Source organism: Orbicella faveolata, unplaced genomic scaffold (assembly GCF_042242905.1).
Source record: "Orbicella faveolata isolate gen_17 unplaced genomic scaffold, um_ofav_v1 contig_24, whole genome shotgun sequence".
NCBI classification, from domain to species: Eukaryota; Metazoa; Cnidaria; class Anthozoa; order Scleractinia; family Merulinidae; genus Orbicella; species Orbicella faveolata.
The window spans coordinates 12141032-12167500 of NW_028301552.1; the positions used below are offsets into that span (position 1 = coordinate 12141032).

General features: G+C 38.1%; 3 protein-coding genes, 2 long non-coding RNA genes and 1 pseudogene across 11 annotated transcripts in view; 3 read left to right on the forward strand and 3 right to left on the reverse strand.

Moving 5' to 3' along the window:
* LOC149110418 (uncharacterized) overlaps positions 1-8894 on the reverse strand; it is a 36724-nt pseudogene extending 27830 nt beyond the window's left edge. The window contains exons 1-4 of the transcript XR_016208151.1: positions 8703-8894; positions 8515-8594; positions 7152-7217; positions 6237-6323 (exon numbers count right to left, since the gene is read on the reverse strand). The product of XR_016208151.1 is annotated as an uncharacterized LOC149110418 (transcript). The remainder of the gene's footprint in view (positions 1-6236; positions 6324-7151; positions 7218-8514; positions 8595-8702) is intronic.
* LOC149110419 (E3 ubiquitin-protein ligase DZIP3-like) lies at positions 937-5404 on the reverse strand. Its single transcript, XM_089292289.1, has 2 exons — positions 4820-5404; positions 937-957 (listed from the first exon to the last, which is right to left on the reverse strand). Exons 1-2 carry the CDS (start codon positions 5402-5404, stop codon positions 937-939), a joined length of 606 nt encoding a protein of 201 aa, XP_089148415.1.
* Positions 8894-10872, forward strand: LOC149110420 (uncharacterized). 2 transcript variants are annotated; one of them, XR_016208154.1, is made up of 3 exons: positions 8894-9063; positions 9455-9494; positions 10621-10872. It is a non-coding gene; the product is annotated as an uncharacterized LOC149110420 (long non-coding RNA). The 2 variants fall into 2 exon arrangements; XR_016208155.1 differs by lacking the exon at positions 10621-10872 and adding an exon at positions 9695-9919.
* On the reverse strand, positions 9878-10670 carry LOC149110421 (uncharacterized). The gene is made up of 2 exons (XR_016208157.1): positions 10564-10670; positions 9878-10285 (listed from the first exon to the last, which is right to left on the reverse strand). It is a non-coding gene; the product is annotated as an uncharacterized LOC149110421 (long non-coding RNA).
* A 3454-nt stretch (positions 10873-14326) lies between the features above and the next one.
* On the forward strand, positions 14327-23309 carry LOC110043099 (deoxyribonuclease TATDN3-like). Of its 3 annotated transcripts, XM_089292767.1 has the most exons (11): positions 14331-14714; positions 14872-14904; positions 16343-16416; positions 16890-16968; positions 18427-18489; positions 18759-18836; positions 19000-19031; positions 19302-19357; positions 19590-19702; positions 20529-20609; positions 21265-23309. In XM_089292767.1, exons 1-11 carry the CDS (start codon positions 14616-14618, stop codon positions 21406-21408), a joined length of 852 nt encoding a protein of 283 aa, XP_089148893.1. In that variant the 5' UTR covers positions 14331-14615; the 3' UTR covers positions 21409-23309. The 3 variants fall into 3 exon arrangements, with proteins under 3 accessions (XP_089148894.1, XP_089148895.1, XP_089148893.1); XM_089292768.1 differs by lacking the exon at positions 14872-14904 and having other exon boundaries at positions 14327-14714; XM_089292769.1 differs by lacking the exon at positions 18759-18836 and having other exon boundaries at positions 14328-14714.
* A 1942-nt stretch (positions 23310-25251) lies between these two features.
* Positions 25252-26469, forward strand: part of LOC110043252 (nuclear valosin-containing protein-like) — a 27100-nt gene continuing 25882 nt past the window's right edge. The window contains exons 1-3 of one of the 3 annotated variants that reach the window (XM_089292742.1): positions 25252-26077; positions 26171-26193; positions 26330-26358. In XM_089292742.1, the coding sequence (XP_089148868.1) occupies positions 26173-26193; positions 26330-26358 (50 nt within the window). In that variant the 5' untranslated portion in view covers positions 25252-26077; positions 26171-26172. The remainder of the gene's footprint in view (positions 26078-26170; positions 26194-26329; positions 26359-26469) is intronic. The other 2 variants (XM_089292741.1, XM_089292743.1) reach the window with 2 other exon arrangements.

Consider the following 26469-nt stretch of genomic DNA (forward strand, 5'->3'; position numbering starts at 1 on the left):
CGAAAAGTTTCCAGGGCCTTCAAGAAATGGACCCTGGACCCCTTATAGAGTTACAGGTACTGTAGACTTCTCAGTGCCTGATTTTTTCCTGATCAAGCATCAATGCCAAGGAGTATGCATGTATTGACCACTCTCAATTTTACTTCATCCTACAAGTAACTTAAAACATTTCGTTAAATAAGATAAGTTATGGCTGAGTATGAATCAGCAAATTCTGTGTATGATATCAATCAGCAAATTTTACACTGGAGTTATTATTTTGTTTCTTATCATTCCAATTTATACTGTGACATTTGAAATCGGACTGTAGCCGGTCATGTTGACCGGCCAAAGTAATTTTAGCTCGGTCATGTCTCATTTCTGACTGGTCAAGATATTTACGAAAAAATCAAGTACACATAATGTGAGCCAAATTAAACCCACAAATATAGTTTGTTTGTTCCAGTCACTGCTAGACCGTTTAAAGATTGGCTTAATATTTTTCTGAACAGATTTAACCCCAGTCACTCGAATGGCATTCCTATCGATCTTGAATGCATGACAAACAGCAAGTGAATGGTCTTTAGCCGTTTGAACAGATACATGTATGCATTGGTGTGTGTTTCCGTTAGAGGTCATAATAAAAAAGAGATAAAAACTCTCAGATTTACAGTTGGGGATTTGATTGTTTATTCAAGAATGAACAACGTGACCGTCTCAACATGACATGACTGGTCAACATGACCGACGAGTGAAGTTTTTGGCCGGTCAAGTCACCACTCTGGCCAGACATTGCCCGTTGACCGGCCATTGTTTTGAGCCCTGAATATTCATCAATCAAACAGATCTTACATCTACATCTGTAGCTACTGTGTGACAAAAAATTTGCATCTCTGATTGGAAGGCACTGAATGTCAGAGGATGTAGAAGAACTAAACTCAAAATCTGTGGCAGTAACTATTCAATGTTTACTATCTCCTACATTGTAATATTCATGCACAATAAATCAAACTCTTATCAAACAATGTTTAAATAATAAGTCGAGTTATTTGCAGGCACAATTTGATTGTTTCTTACGTACACTTATGCTCTATTGGTGGACAAAGGTACAGATGATGTCATAAAAGTTTGTTTTTGTTTCTTTGTTATGTATTACAAAGCAGACAGATTCTATGTTGTCGTGCATCTGTTCAGTAATAGATCACAGAAGACATCAAAATGTGGTAAAAACATCAGTGACACACGCCTGAAAAATTCACAAATTCTGTGACACACTCTGGTAATGGCTTATGTGACTATTTTTTGTTTTTACCACATTTTGATGTTATCTGTGATCTACTCAAGGCAAGAAAAAACCCAGGTCTGATTTCCTCAGCCAAGTAAATTTTGCTCTTGGGCAAGCGAAAATAGAAGTTCAGTGGCCCAGTGGGCAAGTGAAATTACAATGTAGCGTCAGTAGTCTTGTGAGTCTGACTAAAAATGCCAGCTTGATAAATGATAATTTCCAGTCATTCCATTTCAAAACTTAAGACCTAAAGATTAGTTAATTACTAGGTTGAAAGCAAGAAATAGTTTGGAATCCGAGTGTACTTCATTCGCATTTGTCCTCTGATTTCCTTACTGGCCACCACACTGGCAGCTAATATTTAAGTGGGGCAAGTGAAAACTGAAATTGACTGGCCCACTGGGCAAGTGACTTACAATTTTTTTCCTGCCCTGCTACAGATGCATGAACAGATGCATGACGCATGAAACCTACATGTATTTGGTAAGAGCCCAATTTCATACAAGTAAAATGTACAGCTGTGACAGGGCTCTAAAGTGCTGTCTGGTCATCCCAGAGTAAGGCAATCAATTGAAATAGATCCATAAATTGATATAAATCAATAAATTGAAATTAATGTAAGTGTTATCAGTGCTATTGATCAATGAAATGAAATTTATACTCACATGCTAGAAAAGTTTTAAGTTATCAGTTTGACTTTACCAAATCTATCAGTCATTAGAGAATCAATTGAAAGTTGGTCTCTCTTTGTTAGTTCACCTAAACTGTAGAAAAATTGTGTCCCTCAACACAATGTTTGATTGTAACTTTTTTATGTAGATTTCAAAGGCACTACCAAAAACCCCCAAAACATAGTCCCTGATACATGTATGCCAGCAAAATATTCTGTTTACGAGATACAATGTTATGTTTTTATGCAATTGTATTTATGATTTCATATTTCACTTTAAATCTTTTGTTCATTTCTTTCTTATTAAATGTTGCTTAAAAGATAAGCTAGTATCAGCAAAATTGATAATGGTTATTGAAAATTTGATCACAATCGATGACTCATGACGAATCCTTTTATTGATTTCTGATATCATTGACTAATTTCTATTGATTGTTATGAAATAATCGATTGACTATACTGTGTCGTCCAAGACAAGTAGATATTCCAGCCTGGGCAAGTTACTCTTCCTTTTTTTCAAGTCCTGTGTAGTTTTCACAACAGTTTGAGGTACATGTATACCTCTTTATAAAGTATCATAGTGTTTTTTTTTGTGAAAGAAAATACCACAACATTTAACTTACTACAGTATCAGCACCAGTGGGTGCAATGTCCATGTACAGTTGTGTATAACAGCATATTGTAACTTGCATGTAGGTACAACTGTAGACACTTGAGTAACTTCAGAATACTTACTCTAGCATAAGAGAAATTTCTCTGCTGAAGATGGCACATTACATTTTAGCTTACTAGCATTCACATCAGAGGGCAACATAACCTTACAAGAGCATGCATCAGAAAGAATCATGAGGTGCATATAAGCCAATAACAAATGTCGCATGCTCATGCTCAGTTATCGAGAACAGATAATAACAGATAATAAAGCTCTTTATGCACGGCAGGTAAACATCAACAAAGTCGATTCCACAAGCAATGTCACTTCTCCTTGATAATGACACATTCACAACCAAAGGCAAAACGACACGTACACGTATCTTGACGTTACTTTACTCCGCTCGTTCAATTTATGCAAAACTTGCTTACCTGTCGTTTTTGTTGCCTGTAATCGCTATCTTCAACTTCTGGGTAACGGTAAACTTTGCCTTGAAACCGTGCACGGTGACGAAGCGAAGGTAGAGTGGATTTTGGCCCGCTAAAAGAGAGCTCGAGTTCGATGTAAGTTCCAACGAACTGCCAAACATGGCGGGAGAACCGAGAGAACCTGGTACCTAACATGAAGACCGCTGATTCCCGCTTGTTGGAGATCGGGCACTCACAAAGCTGGTATGCTCTTATAAAGGGACTGGGATAACAGTGATGGCAATGAAAGCACAAAACGGTAGAAATCACCAAAAAAAAAAAAAAAAAAACCAAAAAACAAAGAAACAGTGAACATGCAAGGGCAGACTTAGTTGTATTATCTTACTTGTAGAATGTTCATGTTTCGGAATATTTAACGCTCTAAATCGATGATATTTCGTTCATTCTCAGCGGTTCAGGGGCACAACTGTCACCTCGAACTTTCGCGATATGAGAAGTTTAATGTTTGTTGTTTTCGGATTGTTAAAAATGTCATTTTGGGTACCGAAAAAAAGTCAGCTATCATTTTCGGAAAGGCGATAAGACCTAACGTTTTCGGGAAATGGACAAAAAAGCCCTAATAAGTTCGAGAATACTCAAGCTCCTCTAGAATAACCGAACACATAAATTTTTTTTTGCGCAACCTAAAATTAACCTACAGAGCTTTGAAAGTACACCAGATAGCCTAAAACAGCGTTGAAAAGCATTCGAGAGAGAGCGGTCGTTGGGTGTCCCTTATGGTTCCCTGCCTAACCTAACTCCGCGTCAGTTCAAATTCGGTCACCAGGGCTCTTTCCGTCTTGAACTCACACAACACGTGACGCTTTCATGGTCCTTCATGAATAAATACGTACGTCCGAGAATTAATTTTTCTCTTTTCTAGAGACGTAAGCTTGGGACGCCTGCATGTGCAGTAACAATTCTAGTTTTATTTTGTCGTTGTGGATGCGCGGAAAGTTCACAAGAAGACAGCTTAATTAGTGCGGTGTCGCACCCGTGCAACTTCTAGATTTTCCATTTACATGGTTTTTACATGTTTCTTACAGGCTCCCTTTCTTTCATTTACATTGTTTTTACATGTTTCTTACAGGCCCCCTTTTTTCATTTACATGCTTTTTACATGTTTCTTACAGGCCCCCTTTTTCATTTACATGCTTTTTACATGTTTCTTACAGGCCCCCTTTTTTCATTTACATGGTTTTTACATGTTTCTTACAGCCCCCCTTTTTTCATTTACATGCTTTTTACATGTTTCTTACAGGCCCCCTTTTTTCATTTACATGGATTTTACATGTTTCTTACAGCCCCCCTTTTTTCATTTACATGGTTTTTACATGTTTCTTACAGCCCCCCTTTTTTCATTTACATGGTTTTTACATGTTTCTTACAGGCCCCCTTTTTTCATTTACATGGTTTTTACAGGGTTACAAACATAACATTTCCAGACTTTTTACAGCATTCGCTTGAATTATTTACACGTTCCTCACATGGTTTAGCAAAGCAATTTACATGTTTTTTACAAAGGCAGATACTGTAAAAGTGCGTAAAATATTTTACAGGTTTTTACATGTTCTTCAAATGATCATTGTCGACAAAGACAATGTAAATCACTATTTACAGAACATTTACATGCTGTACTAAAAGCTGTAAATTTCCTGTAATTTTATTTTACAAAACCCTAACATGTAAATTGTAATTTACAGAGAATGTAAATCAAGATTTACATACTGTAAATTAAAATTGACATGTCCATGTAAATTTTCAACTTTTCCAGTGTCTCTGTAATGTTCCTCAGTGTCAAGATCCATGCGCTCAAACTTGAGTTTAGTGATAGCGGCTCCATAACTCGCTCCTCCCAGTGTTACCAGCGCGTTACTGATATCCTTCCAGAGGGTGTTAAATGTTACATCGTCTATAGAAGCTTGTATGGTATGGCCGTAAACAGTATTTCGGTAGTACTTCACCCTGGCTATGTTGGCTTCAGTACTCGTGTCTGCAGCAGAAGGAGGATTGTCCCAGCCGGTGATGGGTGGAGTCAAACCACATATATTCTTTAGCAGCACCATTAATAACGTGATATCAAAGCTTGCTGATGAAACAGATGTACGGATAGTAGGGTACAGGTTTCTCCATTGAGTAGGATTGAGGATTCTTCTTGACTTAAGTGACTGCAGTTTCTTGTGTGTTGGGGTACCATGCGCCAATACAGAATGCAGTCCAGCTGGAGGGTGAATTCTGTCAAATGTGTCCCTCAAGGCATGGGATCCAACGTCCACCAGAAGACGACACAAACGTGCATAGTTGCTCGTCTCCTTGGTGGATGCAACTGGCAGTGCAAAAGCAGAAGCCATGGACTGGCGAGCAGATGAACCTACCAAAAGTTATTTTATAGGGTAGTCCCTCTTTCGCTTAGCCCATTGTGTGTGACGCGAAAAAAAAAATGTGAGGAAGAAAACGGCTGAGTGAAATCCTGGGGGCAAAAGATTTCGCGCGGCCATTTTTTCCCTTGCTGTTTATTTACGGTCTCGCGCGACGGACTAAAGCGAAAGAGGGACTACTTGTAGGCTACTTAGTCTACGGCTGGCGTAGTATAGAACATGCTCTTTGCTCTTGCTGTTATGCTTTCTATTTCTATCAAAAAAATCGATCCTGAAGTAAAACTACGGCTGTTGGTCAAAGCTGATCTTATCTTGGGATGCAAAACCGAGTAAATGAAACCGCCGCCTGGTTAGCTCAGTTTGTAGAGTGCCAGACTTCTGTGCGGGAAGTTGAAGGTTCGAGCCCCGGACAGGACCAACAATCAGGGTCGTAAATAATTGAGGAGAATGTGCTACCTTTGTAATTTCTGCTTCAAATGGTTTAACATTCAAGTCCTCTCGGATAAGGACTAGAAATTGTAAGCTCCATCTCCTGCATCTTCAGTGTCACGTGGTTATCAAGGGACGTTAAAGAACACACACACTTATCGCAAAGAGTGGGGCGCGGAGTTGCCGGTGTTGTGGTCTGGCCTTGTCTCACGGGTTGGTACTTCACATAGGGTGTCTGTGTCTATGTCTATGTCTATGTCTATGTCTATGTCTATGTCTAGGTCTATGTCTAGGTCTAGGTCTAGGTCTAGGTCTAGATCTAGGTCTATGTCTATGTATAAGGTCTATGTCTAACCAAGAAATTATTGTTGCTCACCCACACAATTCAAGAAGATCTAGATGCAATTGTCCCGGTTAGTAATTGATATCTCAGCTCTGGATGTCCAACATGCTGGGTGGTAATCTGTATATGAAAAGAATACTATTTTCTTTCGGAACAAGGCGGGTAATCCCGAGCGGGCAAGATAGCCCCATCTTACCCGTTCGGGTAGCCAATCACAGCGCAGGATTTGGTTCACCTTGGCCGCTCGCTGAGCTGGCCATATAATAAAGTGGAATCCTAGTTTCTGGAACCCTCAATTTTTTGAACGTCACAATGTAAACTCGTACCCCCCTCCATGTCGACCCCCGATTTTTTGAACTACGTGATTTTTGAACCAATTTTCGTTTGCCTTGGAGGTTCAAGAAACGGAAGTCCAGCGTGACTGATACGGTGTCAATTCAAGCATGAAGAGTTGAAATAAAATTTGGTTCAAAAGGCTACATATAAAATACCAAAAAAAAAAGGACTGAACGAGATTTCCTTATAAAACAGTTTCTCAGCAACTCTCCATTTCTCTGTTCCTTTAACACCAGTTTTCTAAATATTGTTGCTCCTTAAATTATACTCAGATATTGTTAAAGTTCTTCAAAGTGAATCAGGCTTTTCAGTCTAACGTGCTTGACTGAGTGTCTACACCAAATTGAGAAAAGCAAGCAAGCAAAAGCTTTCCACCTTTGTTGTTTTAGACTTATGGATATGTGGGGGTAACCCTACGATGGACTAGCATCCCATCCAGGGGGGAGTAGAAATACTCCTAGTCGCTTTATGCTACAGAAACCGGGATAAGCTCCGGCCTGATGGGCCACTTGGCTCGTATGAAGACTTAACATTGGATATGTAGACAAACACTGCTACATTATAACCGATTAATCACATAGACTAGAATGCACATTTTCAGAATTTTCTTACCTTGCAGAGTACTTGGTCATAACGTTGTTTCAGTTCCTCCGTATCATAATGGGACAGTAGCAGCAACTGTAAATATAAACAGGTTGAGTCTAATCTAATGTAACATTTCATCTGCTCTTGATCATTGGGACTGGTGAAAAAGTATAAGGGGAGGGGAGGGTGGGTCAAAGCATTTGAAAACGTGGTGGATAGAAAACACATGTATTTCATTCCACGCATCCTGCTTACTTGAAACATGAAGCTTTCTCCTGGAGCCAAAATGACTCGGTTTGACGCATGCAATCGATAGGCAGTCATAAGTAATACATGTATGCAACTCTAGTGAAGCGAACTAAATTATTCTCAGTAGTAAAAAGTTCTTTCCCTTAACTTTAGTCTCGTTAAAGACCAACATCTAAAACAATCTATTCGAATCTGTTGACCTCCCTTTACAGGAGGGTGCTGTCTGAACAGATAAGAGTCCGCAATGATCACGAGATCAGAAACACCTAAGCCGAATGGAACATTACATAACAAACTGTCACGCTAACCCTCAAATATTAGGGAAAACCTAAAACCTTTAAAAAGACAAAATAATTTTGAAACCTCCATAGCCTGCAGACTATAAATCGTTTCGTTCTCGAGACGAGCGCGTGCGCAAAAACTTTGGGCGCAGGAAGAAGGTATACAAAAACATTTTACATGAAAATAATGATATTAAATAAGTAAGACGGTAATTGAGTGAGTGTTTCCCCCCTGAAATGGCGATCATTGTTTCCTGAAGGTCGCTGATAACTGTTTTTATGATCACAGAATAGGTTTTGATGCGGAATTGTCAGTGATTAACCTGTACGTACGAACAGAAAAGTTTCGATTCAAACAGGCTAGACATTCCACGACTTCCGCTGTCAGTTCTTAGAATGCACTGACGTGTCTCGATGTTCTTGCAGACTCGGGACTTGAGCAAGTGTTTCCCCCTGAAATGGCGATCACTTTTGCGTGAAGGTCGTTGGTAAGCGTTTTTATGATCACAGAATAAGTTTTGTCAGGAAATTGTCAATGATTAACCTCTACGTACGAACATAAAAGTTTCGAAATAGGCTAGACATTCCAGGACTTCCACTGTCAGTTCTTAGACAGAATGCGCTCGTGTCTCGATGTTCTTGCAGAAGCGGGACAAAACTGTTCGCTATGAATTACTGCTAAGCCACGTTTCATGTACCTTGAAGTAAATACTTAGGATATTTAGACCATTACAAAACAGGGGCTTAAGAACAGGGGCTTGGCATTTGTCGCAGGAATGTGCTTACGACTGTGTATTATAATTTCACCCTGCGTATCTCGCTAAGTTGAGCATTAAAGGTTAATATTTAACCACACTTACCCAGATCTGGGTTTGCAATCGATTCTCAGTCTCAAAACTGATACAACAGTGGTCGCCAGTGGTTCTGAAGAGATGAATCCCTGTTTGAAACGAACATCTTTAGAAGCGGATTGTCGAGGGATCCACCTGACTGCGAACCCCACAAAGTCACGCGAATAATTCTTAGTCTTGAAATGGTCTCTCCTTACCTGTGGTCTGTGTGGTCTCGTTGAATTCCTTTATGTGTGTAAAAGCGATTCAAGGGATCTTCCGATTAAAGGATTTTCTAGAATCAAGTCATGTCTGTGGGTACACTGGAATTTGAAAGTACTCTACGAGCAGAAGGCAGATTTTTCTGAATCACGAGATAACAAGTAGTCAAGCGGAGAACAAGGTTGGGTCCAGTCAACACCGCGGCAAAACGTATGCGCATGCGTCAAGTTCAGCATTTCCGGTTTGCCCGTGTTCGGTGGTTCAGATTAATTTTGTTGTTCGCCTCGCGGTGTTCAAGCTTGTTGTTGTGAATCAGCAGCCACAGATGAAAGAACAAAAGACCACAAATACAAAAAGGTATGTAGACAATAACTTGTTGCAATTACTGGTCCTGGAAATGTTTGTTGGACCCTTTACGAAATGCTCCGCAGTGGCCGTCATTACTGATTAGTAACTAAGTAAGCCTTTTGTCAATTCGTGTTGTACATACATACATTTATTTGATAAGTAGGTTTTTAAAGTATGCAACTGTACAGCTGATGTGGACCTACTACTACTAAGTCTAGATAAGGAAAACAGAAATTTACAATACAATCGTCATAATACTAAAAATAGTGTACAGTAATGGTTAAAAAGAGGGATCAAATAATTTTAAAATATCTAAACTTTGGGTTCCTCTTCTTATTTATGCCTGTTTTTTTTCTTTCTTTTTTTTTTTTTTTCAATTTGTTGCTTGGACTGCTACAAGATTGTATCCGTTGAAATTTTTTTTCATGGTGACAGAGAAGGTTCGTAAGTCTATTCTTTGTTTATCGATTTTATTTAGCTTATAATACTACGAATTTCATAATGGAAGTGATCTCACGATTTCAACTTGTTGAGCTGATCATGAGAAGCTCACTTAAAACTCAAGCTACATGTAATAGTCAAGCGCCTGCATGAAAATAAAAATTTTCGGTTTGGAAATAAATTTTAATTTTACTTTCAGAATTTCATGATTACAACAGCAGCAAGACTGCCTTCTTTGGTGAGCCATTCTAAATGAAATGCCAGAGAACTTTGAGGTACCATTGGATTTTCATTCAGGATGGATAGGTCAAAGGAGTCTTCAAGTTGTACATTGCCAGTAATAAGAGGCAGAACACCATTACAGAACTGTGTATTAACTCACTCATTTGAAACAATAAATTTATTAAAATTTAGATTCATTTCAGCAACTTATATGATTTTCTATGTTACAATAACATGTTTCCTGTATGCGCCACTGTTTTGCTAGCCTATCCATATGTACACAAAAAGACTGTTCAACTAATCGGACAAGTTTTTAATTCACAATATTTTAAAGTTATAGCTTTCAGATTTTAAACTACCGTACTTTAAACTCACTCGAAGTACATTTGAAATCTGAAGGTTTACAAACATTGGCTGCTCCCTGAGGAGCCTGCTTTTTTGACCATCCACATCCCTCCGGCTTGTGCTGAAACCTCAAATTCTTCCAGAATTGATAACATCTCAGGATGCCCCATGTTGCTGGATAAATAATCCCTCTTCTCTTTGAAGTGTATTTGTTTTCTGAGATCTACAAAAAGAATGGTATTATTGCAAGTTAGTTCACTGAAACTACTTTTATGTCCTTACCTTTCAAGGGGTTAAATGTGAAGAAAGGTAAAACATCTAGTAATTTTACTTCATTATATAACAGAGCTGACATTTATATTGGGGTAAAGCTGTGTCTGCTGTTCTAGTTAAGAAACATGCAATAATTAATCAAACAGACTTTTTAAACTGAGTGGCCTTATGGTCTTCCAAGGAGACCTGTATTTTAAATACAAATAAGAATAAAACAGGGCAAAGTACCTGAAATATGCTATTGTGCACAACAAAACAAGAGTTCTTTTTTCCTCTAATACACAGAGTTCTTCACTCAATCTTGGATCTTCCCAGAGAATAGACTGCAAAATGACATTGAAAAGACCAGGTGCAGTTTTGTCAGCAAACTCTTTCATCTGTCCAGGAGCATACAGTGGCACAGCATCACTGCTTTCATAATGATGTTGCAAGGATATCTAAAATTTTCCGATCAGCTGGTTAAATGAATTTTCTGAAATTAATAGAAAAGGTTAATATCTATTTTACTTATTCAAATAAAATATTGAAATAATTTTATTTATTAAATTTAAATATTTGATTCTCTGCTTGTGTCAATCACTGTCATGTGTTGGTCTTAACACATCCTCTTACTTATTCGATTGCACAAATACAATACCTGTATCAGAAATATAATCTTGAAATGGTGTCTGTTACCCTTACCGGTCACCTAAACAACATGCCATTTTGATTGTTACCTAAGTCACTAGTCAATATTCAAACCAAAATAATTATCAGTTTTCCAAATCATTACAAGGATGAGACTTGAATAGTTTGTGGCAACTCTGGCGCAGCATTTTTTTCTTGGCCAAGAGACTCCTCAGATAACTCTTCCAAATCATTGCCATAATAATTGAGAAGTCCTCTAAATCCTTCTCATTAGTGCTAAATGACTTCAACTGAATGATGAAATTTATGATATTGTCATTGACCATGTGCAATACATGTAAATAATGATAATCTGTTTGAATGAGTTTTGGTCAGATGGTGTTATTATAGTGTGCCATGGATTATCATGATGTCAAACAATTATCCTTCAAAATACTTGTATCTTGTACGTCTTGTATCTTTACATTTCAGGTAAGTGATACTAACCTGATAGTTGAGTTAAGTCATGGATTGCTGTTGTCATCCTGTTACAAACTGTTTTATCCACTGTAACTTCACAATAGCAATTTATTTTTACTACCCCAAATGATGTTTGTATTTCTGCCATGGACGTTTGCTGGCTTTTTGGGTACTGCAGGTCTATTCCAAAAGCCTCTTCTAGAAATTTAAGTCTTTAGAACAGCAATTGGAAATGGTTCTGAACTTTTTGGAGGCCTTCACTACTGCTGTGTTGCTGCTTTAAGTTCTTGTGTAGTCTTAAAATTGGTAAATTGCAAGATCTAAATAAAAAATTACAAAAAAAAAAAAAAGAAGAAGAAATAAACATATTAGTGATGAGTTTGTTTGTATCCAGATACTGAAAATGGATGTCCAAAAAGCATATCCCCCCACTAATGAAAAATGGAGTAGGTGAATTTTTAGTGAAATTTTTCATGAAGTGGGTGCCCATAGGGTTCCTGGACACCCCTCTAACTGAATCCTCGGTGTGGAGACAACATTGCAGTACTACTGAATTTCAATTAGTATATGTGAAACTGACATTAATTTTAGACAATATTATTGGTGCAATTTTATGGGTTTGGTCTTAGGAAAAATAATTTTGTCAAGTGGCATAAAGTTCTTGTTTTGCTGTCTTTAAAATTATTATTTTTCTTTAAATTTGTTTGGCAATTAATTTTTCAAAATAATATTTCCCAGCTTCTGTGCTACCTTTTTCTTTCCAAAATATACCAATTTTAGACTGAACCGCCTGAGGTGTCTTTTTGCTACCTGCACTCCAACAATGAATTTTAGTGAAGCAATTGACCGTACTGTACTGTAGTCAAGAATAGTAGAATAAAAATGTGAGGTGCATTAACTGCAAATAACACTCCAAAATCAGTAGTGCGAGATAATTTTATAGGTACCTTTTGAAGTTTGTCATCTGAGGTCTGTTTATTTCCATCTTAGTGGAGAACCATACATGCGTAAGACCTGGATCATTTAACACGAAATATAATTAAATTTAAAATAATTTTTTTTTGGTATCATGTCTATTTTGCCGCAACTTTTACAAAATTTGATACAAACAACTTGTTTATTGTTGCAACAAAAATCTTTGAAAGAGTATGCTTTCCTTTTCCTTAATTTCATTTAATTTGCTGGTAAGGAGATTCCGAAAATCCTTGCAGCAATCCAAGGCAGTGCGAACCTGCGTGTCAATTATAATTAACCGGTGTCTAATTAACTGACCTGCCAGTAGTTCGTAACACCGGCGGCTTCTATTCAGGATGCGAGGTAAACCTTGTTTCTTCGTCCACTCTGGTACAGCATTTGTAGCACCACCTTGCACCTGGCTTATACCCATGACATGTTGCTCCTATGGCATCCAGGACTGCAAAAAGTCTCGCAGGAATCCGCTGTTTCCTGACGCCTCGCGAATGGTTTTCTCTAGGAACCGAACATCTGTTGTTGCTCGTCCGTATTTCGTCCCGGTGAACACGGCAAACTGTTGAGCCCACTTGAGTTCGGCAGCTCTAGTTAAATCTTCAGACAGAAAATATTTTTTGCCGGCACATTTACGGCTGCTTTTGTTGGCTTTCCCACATTTTTCTGCGAAGGAACCGCACAACCAAACCAACGCAACAAGGAGAACTACGTTAAAAAAAATTGCTCTTGTCGAGCGCGAACGCGCCCGAAATTCTCTCATATTTTGTTGTTGGTGCAAACACCAAACCCCTGGGTGCAAGCGCTTGAAACTTAAATGAAAAATAAACTTTTCAACGAGACAAACCTTTCCCCTACTTTCTTTTGCTAACTCTTACTTTTTGTTTTCAAACTTAGCGGTACGGGATTTTATCTTGTTTACATTGGATTTTAATACGTAACCGGAAATGCGTAATTTACCGGATGCTCAAATTTGTACTCATGCGCAGTGCGTTTTACCGCGGTGTTGGTCCAGTCTGTCAAAGCACGCACATTCAGGTCTAGTCTCCTTCGCAGCCGTTTTTTGGGATGTCACGCAACGCTCCCCTCTTGGGGAGAGCGTTGCGTGACATCCCAAAAAACGGCTGCGAAGGAGACTAATTCAGGTCCTGGCCGTGGGCTTTTGTACATAGTGCTAGCATTTTTTCGAGCATTTTAGTGAGGCAAAAGCATTAAGCACAAGAGATGATCTCTTGATTAAGCATTATTCGAGCATTTTATCGGCATTTTCCCGGAAAATTGTTATTTTTTCCACAAAAAATACAAATAATATTTTTTACGAGGAAAGGAAGACTTAAATCGAAATTGAAAATAATTCAAGTGCCACTTCACTTAAGTATCCCTGAAAGGAGACAAAGGATTAACAGAACAACATATCATTCAGAGAATGAACTTTTGGTGTATGAAATCTATTATATACGTTGTTTTAAACTATACGTATTTCTTAAGCACCCTGAGCTGTTAATTGTGTGAAAACGTTTAAACTGTTAAAATTCAAAAACTCCTATGTATGAGCATCAATCGAGCATTTTAGTGCGGAAATATAAGCACAATGTACAAAAGTCCTGGGCTGGCGTTTTTCCGCTACAGCGCGCCGATTCATTAGCTAGTTTATGGTCACATGAGATCTAACAATGTCAAAACTGTTCACCGCCAAATGCATGAGCGGGAAACATTGCGAAAACTATGACGTCAAACGGGAAAGTGGTCACCGTTGACCGCTGTTGCATGTGATCAGATCACAGCGTGCAGTTGAAGGTGGCCTGGTGTTGTTTGTTTTGTTTTGCGCAAATTTGTTTTGCCATATAAAAAATTACTTTTTAAATGACTGCCTTGGGGAACAGTGAATTTTGTTTCCCGAGAATCTCAATGTTTCCATCGACTTCACTCAGTTCCCCTCAGGACCAGTTACCATTAGTGTTAACTGACACAGGCTCAAAAGAAATCATTCAATACTGATACCTATCATTCAATGCTTATACCTAAAAGGTAAGACTTTGGAGGAAGAGGATGAGCCGTGGTTTTGAAAAAAAAACTCACCTAAATCTGGCCCGTTGTGCGTCTTCCCTCAACCTATACGTGACATGTGGCATCAGAAGCATATCACCTAGGTGATATCTGGTGGCATACATGGCGTGACTATCTATCAGCCCTGAAAGTTCTGAAAAGGGTTGTGGGAAAATTTCAACATGGCGGACGCGGCGGACACTTTTAGAGAAAAGTTGGAATCGGAAAAGATCTGTTTTGTGGACTGTCATGCGCATATATCTGCGAAAGATTTCAGTGAGGTAAAACATTGCGTAATAGTTGCAGAATGTAGGACTAGTTTGATCCACGTCATTCACACGCCTTATAGCTAGAACGATGCATACATGCCCTCTAAAACTGTTGTGTTGTTGGGATAAAGAGTTGTGAAAAAGACGTTTTTGTTTTCAACTATCAAAGGATATCGATGTTGTGATTGAGGAGGCAAGGAAGGTAAGCTAGTTAATCGTTTTGTATGTAGAAATGTGCATTATATCTGTTTTTTTCTTTAAGGCTATTTTTTTTTAATAAAAAAATCCAAATAACGTGTACTTTTCGTCATGGCCATGGGAAAACACCAAGGGGTACAAGTCCAGGAGGAACTACAAAACTTCAAATAGAGGAGATTTACGCCCTCCCTTTATCGCCTCCCCCTGACCCTTATACTCATCCTCCATCCTCGACACATCTTTGTTTCCCCTGCTCCCAGAGGTCTCCCAAGTGTAGTATAAGAGTTTGTAGGGAGATCTTGGCTAAAATATTTATAACAGTTTACATGGAGATCAGGAGCTGACGTTAAATTCGTTCAATGTATGGGTAATTTACCGGACAAAGACTCTTGAACATTCAATGGTGTCATTTTTTCTCATCCTGGAGATGTTAAATGAGATTTGAGTGAATTTTTAAAAATTTGTCCCAGGGTGCTTATTATAGCACAGTTCTACATACAAACTCTTATATTACGCTTGGGTGACCTGTGCTACTCCTGGAATAGAGGAGTTCGTGCTCCAAGGGACATTATGGGAAATCAGGGAAAGATTGCAAAGAAACAAAAAGCGGCACAATATACGTTTTCCTTCATATTTCCATTCTGACTTTCATTTTTGAGAAGAAACTTTTACTGTAAATAGAGAAACCCCTTTTCTATATGTACTAGCGTTTTTGAGTCGATTGAGCTAGACATTAGCCTACTTATCAGAGTCACAGAGATGTTATTTTTGTGGCTTGAGCAAATTGTTTGGTTTTAACCATAAAAAAATTCCTATACTCACAACAATTACTTGATCGGCTGGTAAACCTAGAAAAGGGGTTTCTCCATCTAGAGTATATGTTTCATCTCCAAATGTGAAATCAGAATGGAAGTATAAAGATAAACATTTGTTTTACGGCTTTGCTTCTGTGTAAATTTGCCTGGATTACCCATAATTCCCTTAGATGCGTGATCTCCTCAATTAATCTTGTACTTATGTCCCCGGGTGACTTTGCAAGAATCCAAATGTAAATGTAAAAACCTAGGGGTGATCAGAGTTATTGTGGATATTGGTTTTGATCAATCTTGATTATTTTCCTCTTAGGACTCACGGGCTGCAGCCACATACTGGTAGTTAGGCTTTTTTCTCCGGTATGCAAAGAGGGAGAAGTGGCTAATGTTCAGCCACCCCTCCCCCTGTCCCATAAAAAGAATAAAAATAAATAACTAAATGAATAAAATCTGAAACTGAGATTCTTGGAGTTGCCTCATCCCACTTTTCCATCATATTTTAAACTTTATTTAAAAAGAGTATTGGGCCATATTTGGATTTCAGCAAAAGGCTTAGTTGAGAACACAACTAGTCCTGGGCTGTTGGACACAACTTCCTTTACATGCTGTTTTGGTTATGTATTTTCTTAGGTTGGAGTGAGGGCCATTGTTGGTGTGACAGAATTTAAGGCTGAGTTTGCTGGAATGCTTAATCTTCATGAAAGGTGTGAAATTGTGTACTTTAACCCTCAATTAAATTCTTCCACCTCTTTCTCTACTTGAGTTAACAAACACCCAATTTACTTTAAGCAATAAAAAATGCCAAGACTATGTACTTAATTAAGTTCTGAGCTTCCCATTTGACGAGGGCTCTCTCTTTTTATGATTTGCCAGAGAATGGATTGAAGCAATGGTGATGGTCCCACCTACCCGCAGTGATAACCACTCTCACTCCTATACACTTCCCAAGTAGACCCATTCTCATTTTATTGCAACACTTTGGGAGATTCAGAGTAAAGGCTCTGGTTAGAGATACTTGCTATGATTGGCTGAATGAATCCTTCTGAGGAGTCGAATACATTGAAACCTCCGTCCTATATATTTTTTTTGCTTTAATTAATCTTGAACGTCGTTTTACTTGGATTGATGAGGCTGACACAAATCTGATGCCTCTAATGGTGTTTTACATATATTTTAGGTATCCAGATTTCATAGCTCCTTGTGTTGGTGTTCATCCTGTACAGAGCCTTTGTCCTGATCGCAGTGCTACCCTTGAAGTAAGTGAAACAGCAATAAAGAGTGAAATTTTCTTCACACTAAGTCCTGATTCCTAATTCCTGTTCAAATGAACGTTTCTTTAATATTTTTGTTAGTGATGACCGTTTCTTAGTTTTGTTGATACTGGGCCAGGGGGGACTCCCATATAAAAAGGAAGGGGGTGCTGGTCGGAAGTATTGTTGAAAACAACCCATAGGAGATATCAATTCTAAAACAGCACATTGCATGTATCTCCTGTCATTCTTCTTTTTTGGCTCAATTTCCTAAAAGCTACCATAGAAGCTCCTGCTGTGGACCTTTAGCGGTACCAAAACCACTTTTTTAACTCCCTAAAGGTATGACAAGCACCCCCGTCCTTTTTACATTGGATTCTACCCCCTTTCCCCTGGGATACTGGGATGAGATAGAAAAGGTGTGGTGTCCTTATGGTTAATGCCTTGCACTCCTTATTGAACAGCTTAGTTTGAGCCCTGGCTGGACCCTTGACTATGTTGTTGGACAAGACACATGTAATCTAGGCCTAATAAAAATTAATAAACTGCTGGCCAGTAGATTTTTCTTCTTGATGTGGGGAAATCAGATTGTTTTACTGGGGAAGGGGAGGGGGTCTGTGTATTTACAACTCTCCCATAGAGGTCAATCCATTTTGCTTGTATTGCATCATATCACAAAGCCTGCGAACGCAGATGTACATGTATTTCTGGCTGTCGCTTGTCTCCGCTGAAAGTAACGTCTGTGAACCTGAGCCAGGAAATGATTTCTGTAACGAAGGAATTTTAAGCCAATCACAGTTTAGTTCAAGTAGCCCCAGAACTACTGCGTGAGGTATTCGCTGTGAGGAGTACTCGAGTTTCATTCTATCATGGAATCTGATTGGCCAAGGAGAAACAAAAGTCATTACGTCACAGAAATCGTTTTGTGGCTCGGGTTCGCAGATGTTATTGTCGGCAGAGACAAGCGACAGCCGGAAATACGTCTGCATTTGCAGGCTACATATCACATTGCATCCAAAGAGTTTGCTCCTGACTGATCCCTCCCCACTAAGGAAGTACATAGTATGCATTTACTTTTTCCACTGAAAAAACAGTTCATTGGAATGGTTCCTTGTGGTTAAGGGTCATAGCATTGTCATGGTTACCCTCTATGTTCAGCTAGTAGTATGTGGCTCTACCAGCCTGATAGGCACATTCTCCTTGTTCATCTATAAATTTGTTGCTGAGTGTAATGTAGTGGTAAAATATTGTTTCCATCGGCCATATGCTGAGTGGTTACCTGAACTGGACAAACAAGGTTTCCATTCCAGAAGCTAAAGATAAGTGGCAGCACCAATGAGGCATCTTGCTTCTGGTATCATCAGAATTGTAACAGACATAGCCTTTTCATCGCAAGATAAAGTAATAAAATAATTGTCATGAATTAAACCTTATTGTGCTAGCAATGTTGTTCTTATGTTGCAGGATCTTGATGGTGTTGAGGAGTTTATCAGAGACAATCATGAAAAGCTGGTGGCCATTGGAGAGGTAAGAGAGTGCCACATGCCTGAAGAAAGTACACCCTTTTTGCGGTATTGGAAATTAATCTTCATCAAGTTGCCAAGTCTTAAAATCACCAAATCATTAAATGATTGCAGCTTTTTGAAGAGAATAATTAAACCATGGAAAATTGCACAGCACTCTTTTTGCAGCACCTTTTAAGTTATTTTTTCTTCTTTTCATGCATGATTAATTTGTGACACATTATTTATATTTCATTAGTATTCATATGTTTGCCTGACATTTTCTTAATGAAGGTTGGTTTAGATTTTACCCCAAGATTTATAAGCAAAGAGGAAGATAAAGATGTACAGAGAGAGGTGTTTAGCCGACAGGTAGAGAATCCCTACAGACTTGAAATGGCTTTTCATATTTACCACTTTACTATCATATATCAGCCCATAAACTGTACCTAACTGATCAATACCTGGTTATTTGAAATATTTTTAAATTTAAAATTTAGATTTAAACCTTAAAAATGCCTTTTTGTTGTTGCAGATAAAACTTGCCCAAGAGCTTGATCTCCCTTTGTATGTGGGTACATTATTTTCAATTATCAAAATAAATGATATTAAAATAACTGCCAAGCAGAGTGTCTTTCCTTAATGTTTCCACACTTAAATTTGTAAATTAATTAGCCCTTGTCAATTAGCTTAGTTGTTAAATACACTATATTTTGAGAATAAAAAGGAAACATGGGAATAACATTTCTCAGATAAGTTTGCTATGCTGTTTTAAATCTTTTACTTTTTGACTATGCTGAAAGGATTTTGTTTAATGTGGTGTCTTGTTGTTTGCAGAAATGTCCATTCCCGATCAGCAGGGAGACATGTGATTGAATTGCTACAAGAACATGGTACTTCTTATCCCATAAACATGAGTTACAATTCTTCTAGAAACTCTTAGAACAGAATGTCATACCTCATTTTCTTGTGTTAAAGATATTGCACAAGGACAACAAAGATAGTTCATATTGTTAGAGAAGATTTGAGACAATATGAATACTACCAGAACCAGTTTGATTCCCTTTGGTGGGAGAATCTTTAATTAAAAATAGTTAAAATTAAATTTTAGTTTTTCATTCTTAGGTGCCAAGAACGTTCTACTGCATGCATTTGATGGGAAACCTTCCAATGCTCTCAAGGGAGTTCAACAAGGATACTATTTTTCGGTTCCACCATCTATAGCTCGCTCACCACAGGTAAAATATTTTGTTAAGTGTTGTGGACGTCTAGTTAAGGAATCTTAGTTTTACAAAGTGATGTTGGTCATGGATAGAAAACTTGTCTAGAACATGATTAGGAATGGACAGATAAGGTACTATACTACCCAATCCTGTGGAGGCTTGGTGGCCTCATGGTTAGTGTGCTTGCCTGTGGATTGAGCAGTCTGGGTTCGAGCCCTGGCCAGGGACATTTTGTCGTGTTCTTGGAAAATACATTTTACTATCACAGTGCTTCTCTCCACCCAGGTGTACAGCTGGGTACTGGAAAATTTAATGTTGGGTGGGTAATCCTGTGAAGAATTATCATCCCATCCAGGGGGAGAGGGGCAGTAGAAATATTCCTAGTTGCTTCATGCTTATGCTAGATAAGTGATGGCCTGATGGGCCACTTGGCTTGTATGTAGACTTAATCTTTTTTATACCTTACTACCCAATTCTAGGAAGTTGGGTGGTATGTTCTTCTATAAAATGATCATTTATTGGAGTGTGACATGCGGTTTCAGAACCTTGTCTAGGATTAGGGGGGTGGGTGGGGGAGATATGAGGCTTGAATTGTTGTACTAGAATATGAGTAAGGGCATTGTACAGTATGGCTGGTGTGTGAGATAATACAGTGGAACATGTTAAGGGGTTGATGGGTGTTTGGAGTGCTGGACGAGGTGCAATACTGTGTTGTTTACTAGGATTGGCCAGAGAGGGAGCAGGGGAGTGGGATATTTCTCTAGAACCCTATCTGGGGTGGGTTGCTGTGGTAGAACATGACTGAGTTTGCCTTGTTGATGGTTGTGTTCTTCATTGTCAGAAAGAGAAGCTTGTGAAAAATGTCCCGCTCTCAAATCTTCTACTGGAAACAGATTCACCAGCACTGGCTGCTGAAAAACAGGTACTCATATTGTCTCATTAATGTTTGAGATATGAATGTTGCTCAACCAGTATCACTTGCTTAGACCTGTCACCCAAAATAAAGTAAGTTGTCAATCCTGGCATTTTACTTTGATCTACCTTTCATTGTCGCAACTAAAAGAAAGGTGTATGGTGCATACTCAAACAACAAGAACAATAACAACAACAACAACAATTTTATTGATGTGTTTAGATAAAATAGCACAGGGTGAAATCCTCTACTCATTGAGGATGCCTAAAAGTTAACTTGAAGGAACTATTTTCAGCATTAAAAGTTAAAATTAAGGATCTATTTACAGCTGTTAAAAACATAAACTCTTATATTACAAATCATCAGATTAAGAGCAAAGAAATCATAACTGGGATTTGTACTGGTTTGGATACCTGATCTTGTTACAGATTTTTACAATTTTATTTCTCTGTTTAAGCCTTAGGGTTAGATTTGATTGGAAGCATATACCAAACACTTTACACAGCATATTGATCAAATTCACTCAAACCTCTAATTATTTTGTTCAGGGCACTCCATACTGTGTCTTTTCAACCCTCTCTGAATGTTTAACAATGTCACAATGCAGTGTCTCTCATGTTTGACATATTGCTTTGTAAATAATTTATTTTTTGTTTTTTGGTAGACAAGGAATGAACCTAAGAACATCTACATTTCGTGCGAGGCAATCTCAAGGATCAAAGGAATTCCTATGCAGACAGTTTATGAAGAAACCACAAAAAATGCTCTGAAGTTGTTTCCCAAACTCCACAGATTTATTAGAAAGTGATTTAATGAGCAATCCAGATTGAATTAACAAAATTAACAAAATTATTTAATATGGTGAGTGGAATGTTACCTGTGAACAGGTTTCAGCTTGAAGGATCTGACAGCGGCTGGAAGGGTCTGACAGCGACTGGAAGGGTCTGACAGCGGCTGGAAGGGTCTGACAGCAGCTGGAAGGGTCTGACAGCGACTGGAAGGGTCTGACTGCGGCTGGAAGGGTCAGACAGTGGCTGGAAGGGCTGAGAAAGAACTGGCTGAGAGTGAAGTGGCCAAGGGGGAGATGTTCACAGGCTAAGTGGAATGGGTTTAGGGAGTGATTGCTAAGTAATTTTAAAATTGCCAACATCATACAGTAATGACAATTAGTTTAGAAATAGAAAACATGTACCATGTTTCTATTGGGTTTTGTATAAATCTACTCACGTTCTATCACGAATGGCATTCTCTGATTGGCTAAGGTACTCACTATCTATTCTGTGATAGATAGTGAGTAGTGTAACAGTGTGCCCTTGTTAACAAAATGATGGCCGCTTCTTGGCATTTCTGAAGTGTCTGTGAAGAGGATTTAGATAAAATTTTGAACGACCAGTAGATTTATACTAAAACAATTAGATTATTCGCTCTCGATTTCTATGCATGGTAGTTGACTCAGGCTATGCCCTTGTCAACTATCATGCGATAGAAATCTCAAGCTCATAATCTAATTGTTTAATAGAAACATGAGTGGAAGTTTGGGAAAACAACACATGCTGTGGGAACACGAGCCGACAAGTGAGTGTTTCCACAGCTTTTTATGAGTTCTCCCAAACTTTCATGAGTGTTTCTATAACTCTATAGAAACACGGTGTATGTGTTTTCTATTTCTTTTAGAAAATTCTGCAACAAAAAAAGAGAAAACAACCTGTTTATTTTGATCATCAAAATGTAAATTCTTTTTTCTCGCACCATCATTACGTCAACAGCTCATGCTACTTCGTGTTTCTATCAAGGAATAGAAAACACAATTTTAAACCAATCAGTGCACATATTTTCCTTGGACTATTTTCCAAAAGAAATTACAAGTATGTTTACTGCCTGAATTGTTTTTTGTAAAAGTTCCAATTAATCACTCAGTAAGAAAATGTGAGGCAAATTCTTCGTGAACCTCTCAGCTCTTTTAGATAATTAAACCAAAACCCACTGGGGTGGACTCAGGATTTTAGAGAATGGGGTTTGAGATATGGATTGCTGAATGCAGTACCCTGCAGGGGGGTTTGTGGGCATCCTCCCCTGGAAAATGTTTAGAATTCAGGTCCTCAGAAATGGGATTTCTGGCATTCTGAGGCCAAGTCAGCATGCTATAATGTCTAATTTTTTTTAATATAGAGGTTCAACTGAACTCCCGAACACCCCTAGGTCCCCCCAGACCCAGTAATGATTCCATCAGTTTTGCAAACCCTCAGTAAAAAGTAAAATAGATATTTAATTTGTACAAAGGAGCAAAGCAAGTGAGTAAAATATTGTTTTAAACACAAATTTTATTTTTGAGTGGTAACAACAACATTTTGTCACTCGTTTTGCTAATGCATAAAATATTGTTTTTGACATGAGAAAATAAAATTCATGTATTTTCAAGCCACCGTGTAATTTTCGTTTTATTTTATAGGTAAAGTGACTGGTGTTCAACTGAACTCCCAAACACCCCTAGGTCCCCCCAGACCCAGTAATGTACTCCATCAGTTTTACAAACCCTCGGTAAAAAGTAAGATAGATATTTAATTTGTACGAAGGAGCAAAGGAAGTGAGTGAAATATTGTTTTAAACACAAATTTTATTTTTGAGGGGTAACAACAATATTTTGTCACTCGCTTTGCTAATGCATAAAATATTTTTTTAACACAAGAAAATAAAATTCATGTATTTTCAGGCCACTGTGTAATTTTCTTTTTATTTTATAGTCAAAGTGACTGTTTGGTTAAACAACCGTGAAAACGTGTCACGAATATTCTCACTAGTGACGATATGGAAAATTTGCCACTTGGGTCCAGGATGTAGTTTCTTGTGAGTTTTAAGTGCCTTAAATTTTCCAATAAAGCACTTGTGTCTATATAATGAAGTCACTACATTAGTATAGGTAATCATACGGTTTCGATTTGCACAAGTGAGTTTTTCAAAAAGCTGAAATTGCACGAGCCACTTTGGCAAGTGCAATTTCAGGTTTTTTACAATTGCAAATTAATTCCAAATTGTTCGAGAAAAACCGTATGATTACTTATTAATTATATAAACATGGAAAAATTTAGAGGAGGAAGTGCCGGAAGACCTTTCTTGAAGCCATGTTTTCTCATTCGGGAAAACTTCTTTCAAAGTTTTCCGCACAAAATTTTCGTCATCATTTTATGTAATATCATTGTCTTTGAAAATTTCCTATTGTCTTTCACCCAATCATAATTCAGAATTACGATGTGTAATTTGCACTGTTGTTATACTTTTTGTAACGGTGTTACACTTTTTGCACTGGTGTTACACTTGAACTGCACTGCTCTCAGCCAATCAGAATCGAGTACCAGTAATTTTTTCATGTATATTATCATACATTTAATTGGCGCATGTCAAGTGCAGATGTCTACTCACTAATACTGGTATGCGGAGAAACGCTCATGCTAAAGGGGTGAGGGATGCTTTCGGAAAAACTGAATTAATTCCTTAGACTGGAGTCCACTATGGACGTTGCTAACGATTCAAATGCTTCAAAACGCTTAATGGATACCATTCTAAATTGGAAACTTAAGAACCAGGAGGAATTTGGTTCATTTGTTACACCGCCAGGCTGACCTAACTTACAAGACAGAATACACGTAATAAATATGGGGTGGAACGATCATTATAATTTGGAATCAGCTTCGAACTCGAACGAGTTGAGCCACCAACGTGATCAAGGCAGTTAATGTCAATTATACATAGTAGTCACCATCTGTCTTCTCATTGGCTAAAAGCCTACAGTTAATTTTGGGAAACAGCGCAACCTACAGATTATTCATGGAGATTAGTGAATAATCTGTAGGTTGCGCACGCAATGCATGATTTCCTAGAGCAAATTATGTCAAGTTCATGTAAGAACATGGCTTGTCAAAAGTGAACTGTGTTCGGTGCGATAATGCGTTTGTTGTTATTCTCTTTAAAACAATGTATAATTAAACAATTATGAGATTCAGTTTTTTGTGTTATCCGAAATAATCAAGGTCTTGGTTAGTATTATCAGTCTCAGCCTTCAGCTTCGGCTGATAACACTTACCTTGACCTTGATTATTCCAGATATCACAAATACCTCATCCAATAATTGTTCATAATCTGCTTAACAAATTGACGTTAGTTTTTTACGTGTCTGTCCTCTTATTGATGTCTGTCCTCTTATTGTGTCATAACATTGTCAAAGTGGCTGTGGAACCACGAGCTGCTCGCGACTGGTTCTGCAGTAAACTTGATGATGTTATGATGAAATTTATCATCAATTAGAGGACAGATGCATAAAAAACTGATGTCAGGTTGTTTTTTAAAATAACAAGACCCCAAAATGGTCAAATGCCGGGAATAACTGAGTGGAAAACACGCCGTAAACTTGCCATACACAAAGATAAGTGAATTTTATTCAAAATGACTCGAAAATTGTCAATAGCTTTTCTCGCGTTTTGATTGGCTGCTAAAAAAAGTCCATAAAATCGCATTGGTTAAAAAGTTGACAGTTTGACAGCTGAAAGTTGAACTTGAAAGTTTGCATAAATTAAAATTTTATCCGTCTGTACTCTTTTTGATGATAAATATGAGCCGATCAGCATGCGAGAATTTAGACAGTTAGGCCTGATTTAACTTACGAGCACTTTTCCCGCGTTTATCGGGGAGCCTTCTCATAAAGCAGGTGGTGTACGGATCATGTAGTGACTTCCTTCTCCAAGATTTCACAAGAGAGCCTGGGTACAGCTTTGCATGAAGAGAACGCCTGGCAGAAAAAAGGTTATTCCATGTTACACACGTGCTTTGGGCAAGAATGTTACTGAAAGTTATCCGATTCTTGCGGAGGTGTAGTGATTTCGTTTCACTTCCAACAGAGGAAGTTTCCTAATCGGTAAACTGGTGTGAAATGTTCGGAATGACGCGAGATCTGGACCGAAAGAAATTGAAACAGGAACGACGAAAGAGCAGTAACGGGCTGCCCAAGGGTGCTTATACCTTGGACAAACGGCTTGCTCCGCGCGTTAAGGAGGTACGTCTGGATGCTACATGTAAACCCACTCATTTTAAGGATAAGTGACCGTGAATTTAGCCTAAACAGAAAGACGGTATATACATAGCTGCAGTAAATGTGGTGTGGAATATTGTTTTGTGCACAAACGTTTCTTATATTTTATATTAAGGCTTATCACCCTGTGATAAGCCTCTGTTGAGATTTACTGACATGTAAACTCTTTTCATTAAAGAACGACAGGAGTCCCCACTCCAAGTATGTCAGGTTGCCCTGACAATTATCCGGCAGGAATATTTTGCAGGTTGCAGGTTGCAGGTTGCAGGTTGAAATTTAATTATAACTGGAAAACCGCTGGCACTAAAAATAATTAATAACCCACATACTCGTCAGGGGTTGTTACATAAAGTAGTCGGCGTCTTTCACATAAAAACACGTGGAACTTCACCCTTCGGTAAGTATATTCCGTCTTTTGTCATCGTTTTCATTGTTTGGTTCCATAAATGTGTCTCTTTATAATTATATTTAATTGCTTTTGTCAATTCAGAGATGGATGTTCAGGAAACAGAGGTATTTCATTCATTATTTTGATTATCACTCGAATGTTGGTGATTGTTTGATCTCAAGAACATTTTGATGATTGATGGAACAAACATTTATAAGCTTGATACGATCATAACGATTATTGTTTCCTTCCTATAAACAGAAACGTGAGGTATTGGACCTAACAGTCAGGTGATTTTACAATTTAATTTTGTCATTTCGTGAGTGTAAGTACGTTGCCTGAGTACATGTACAAGCTGAGTTACTGTACAATTTTTAAAAATGTTTCCCCTCTTTTCTATA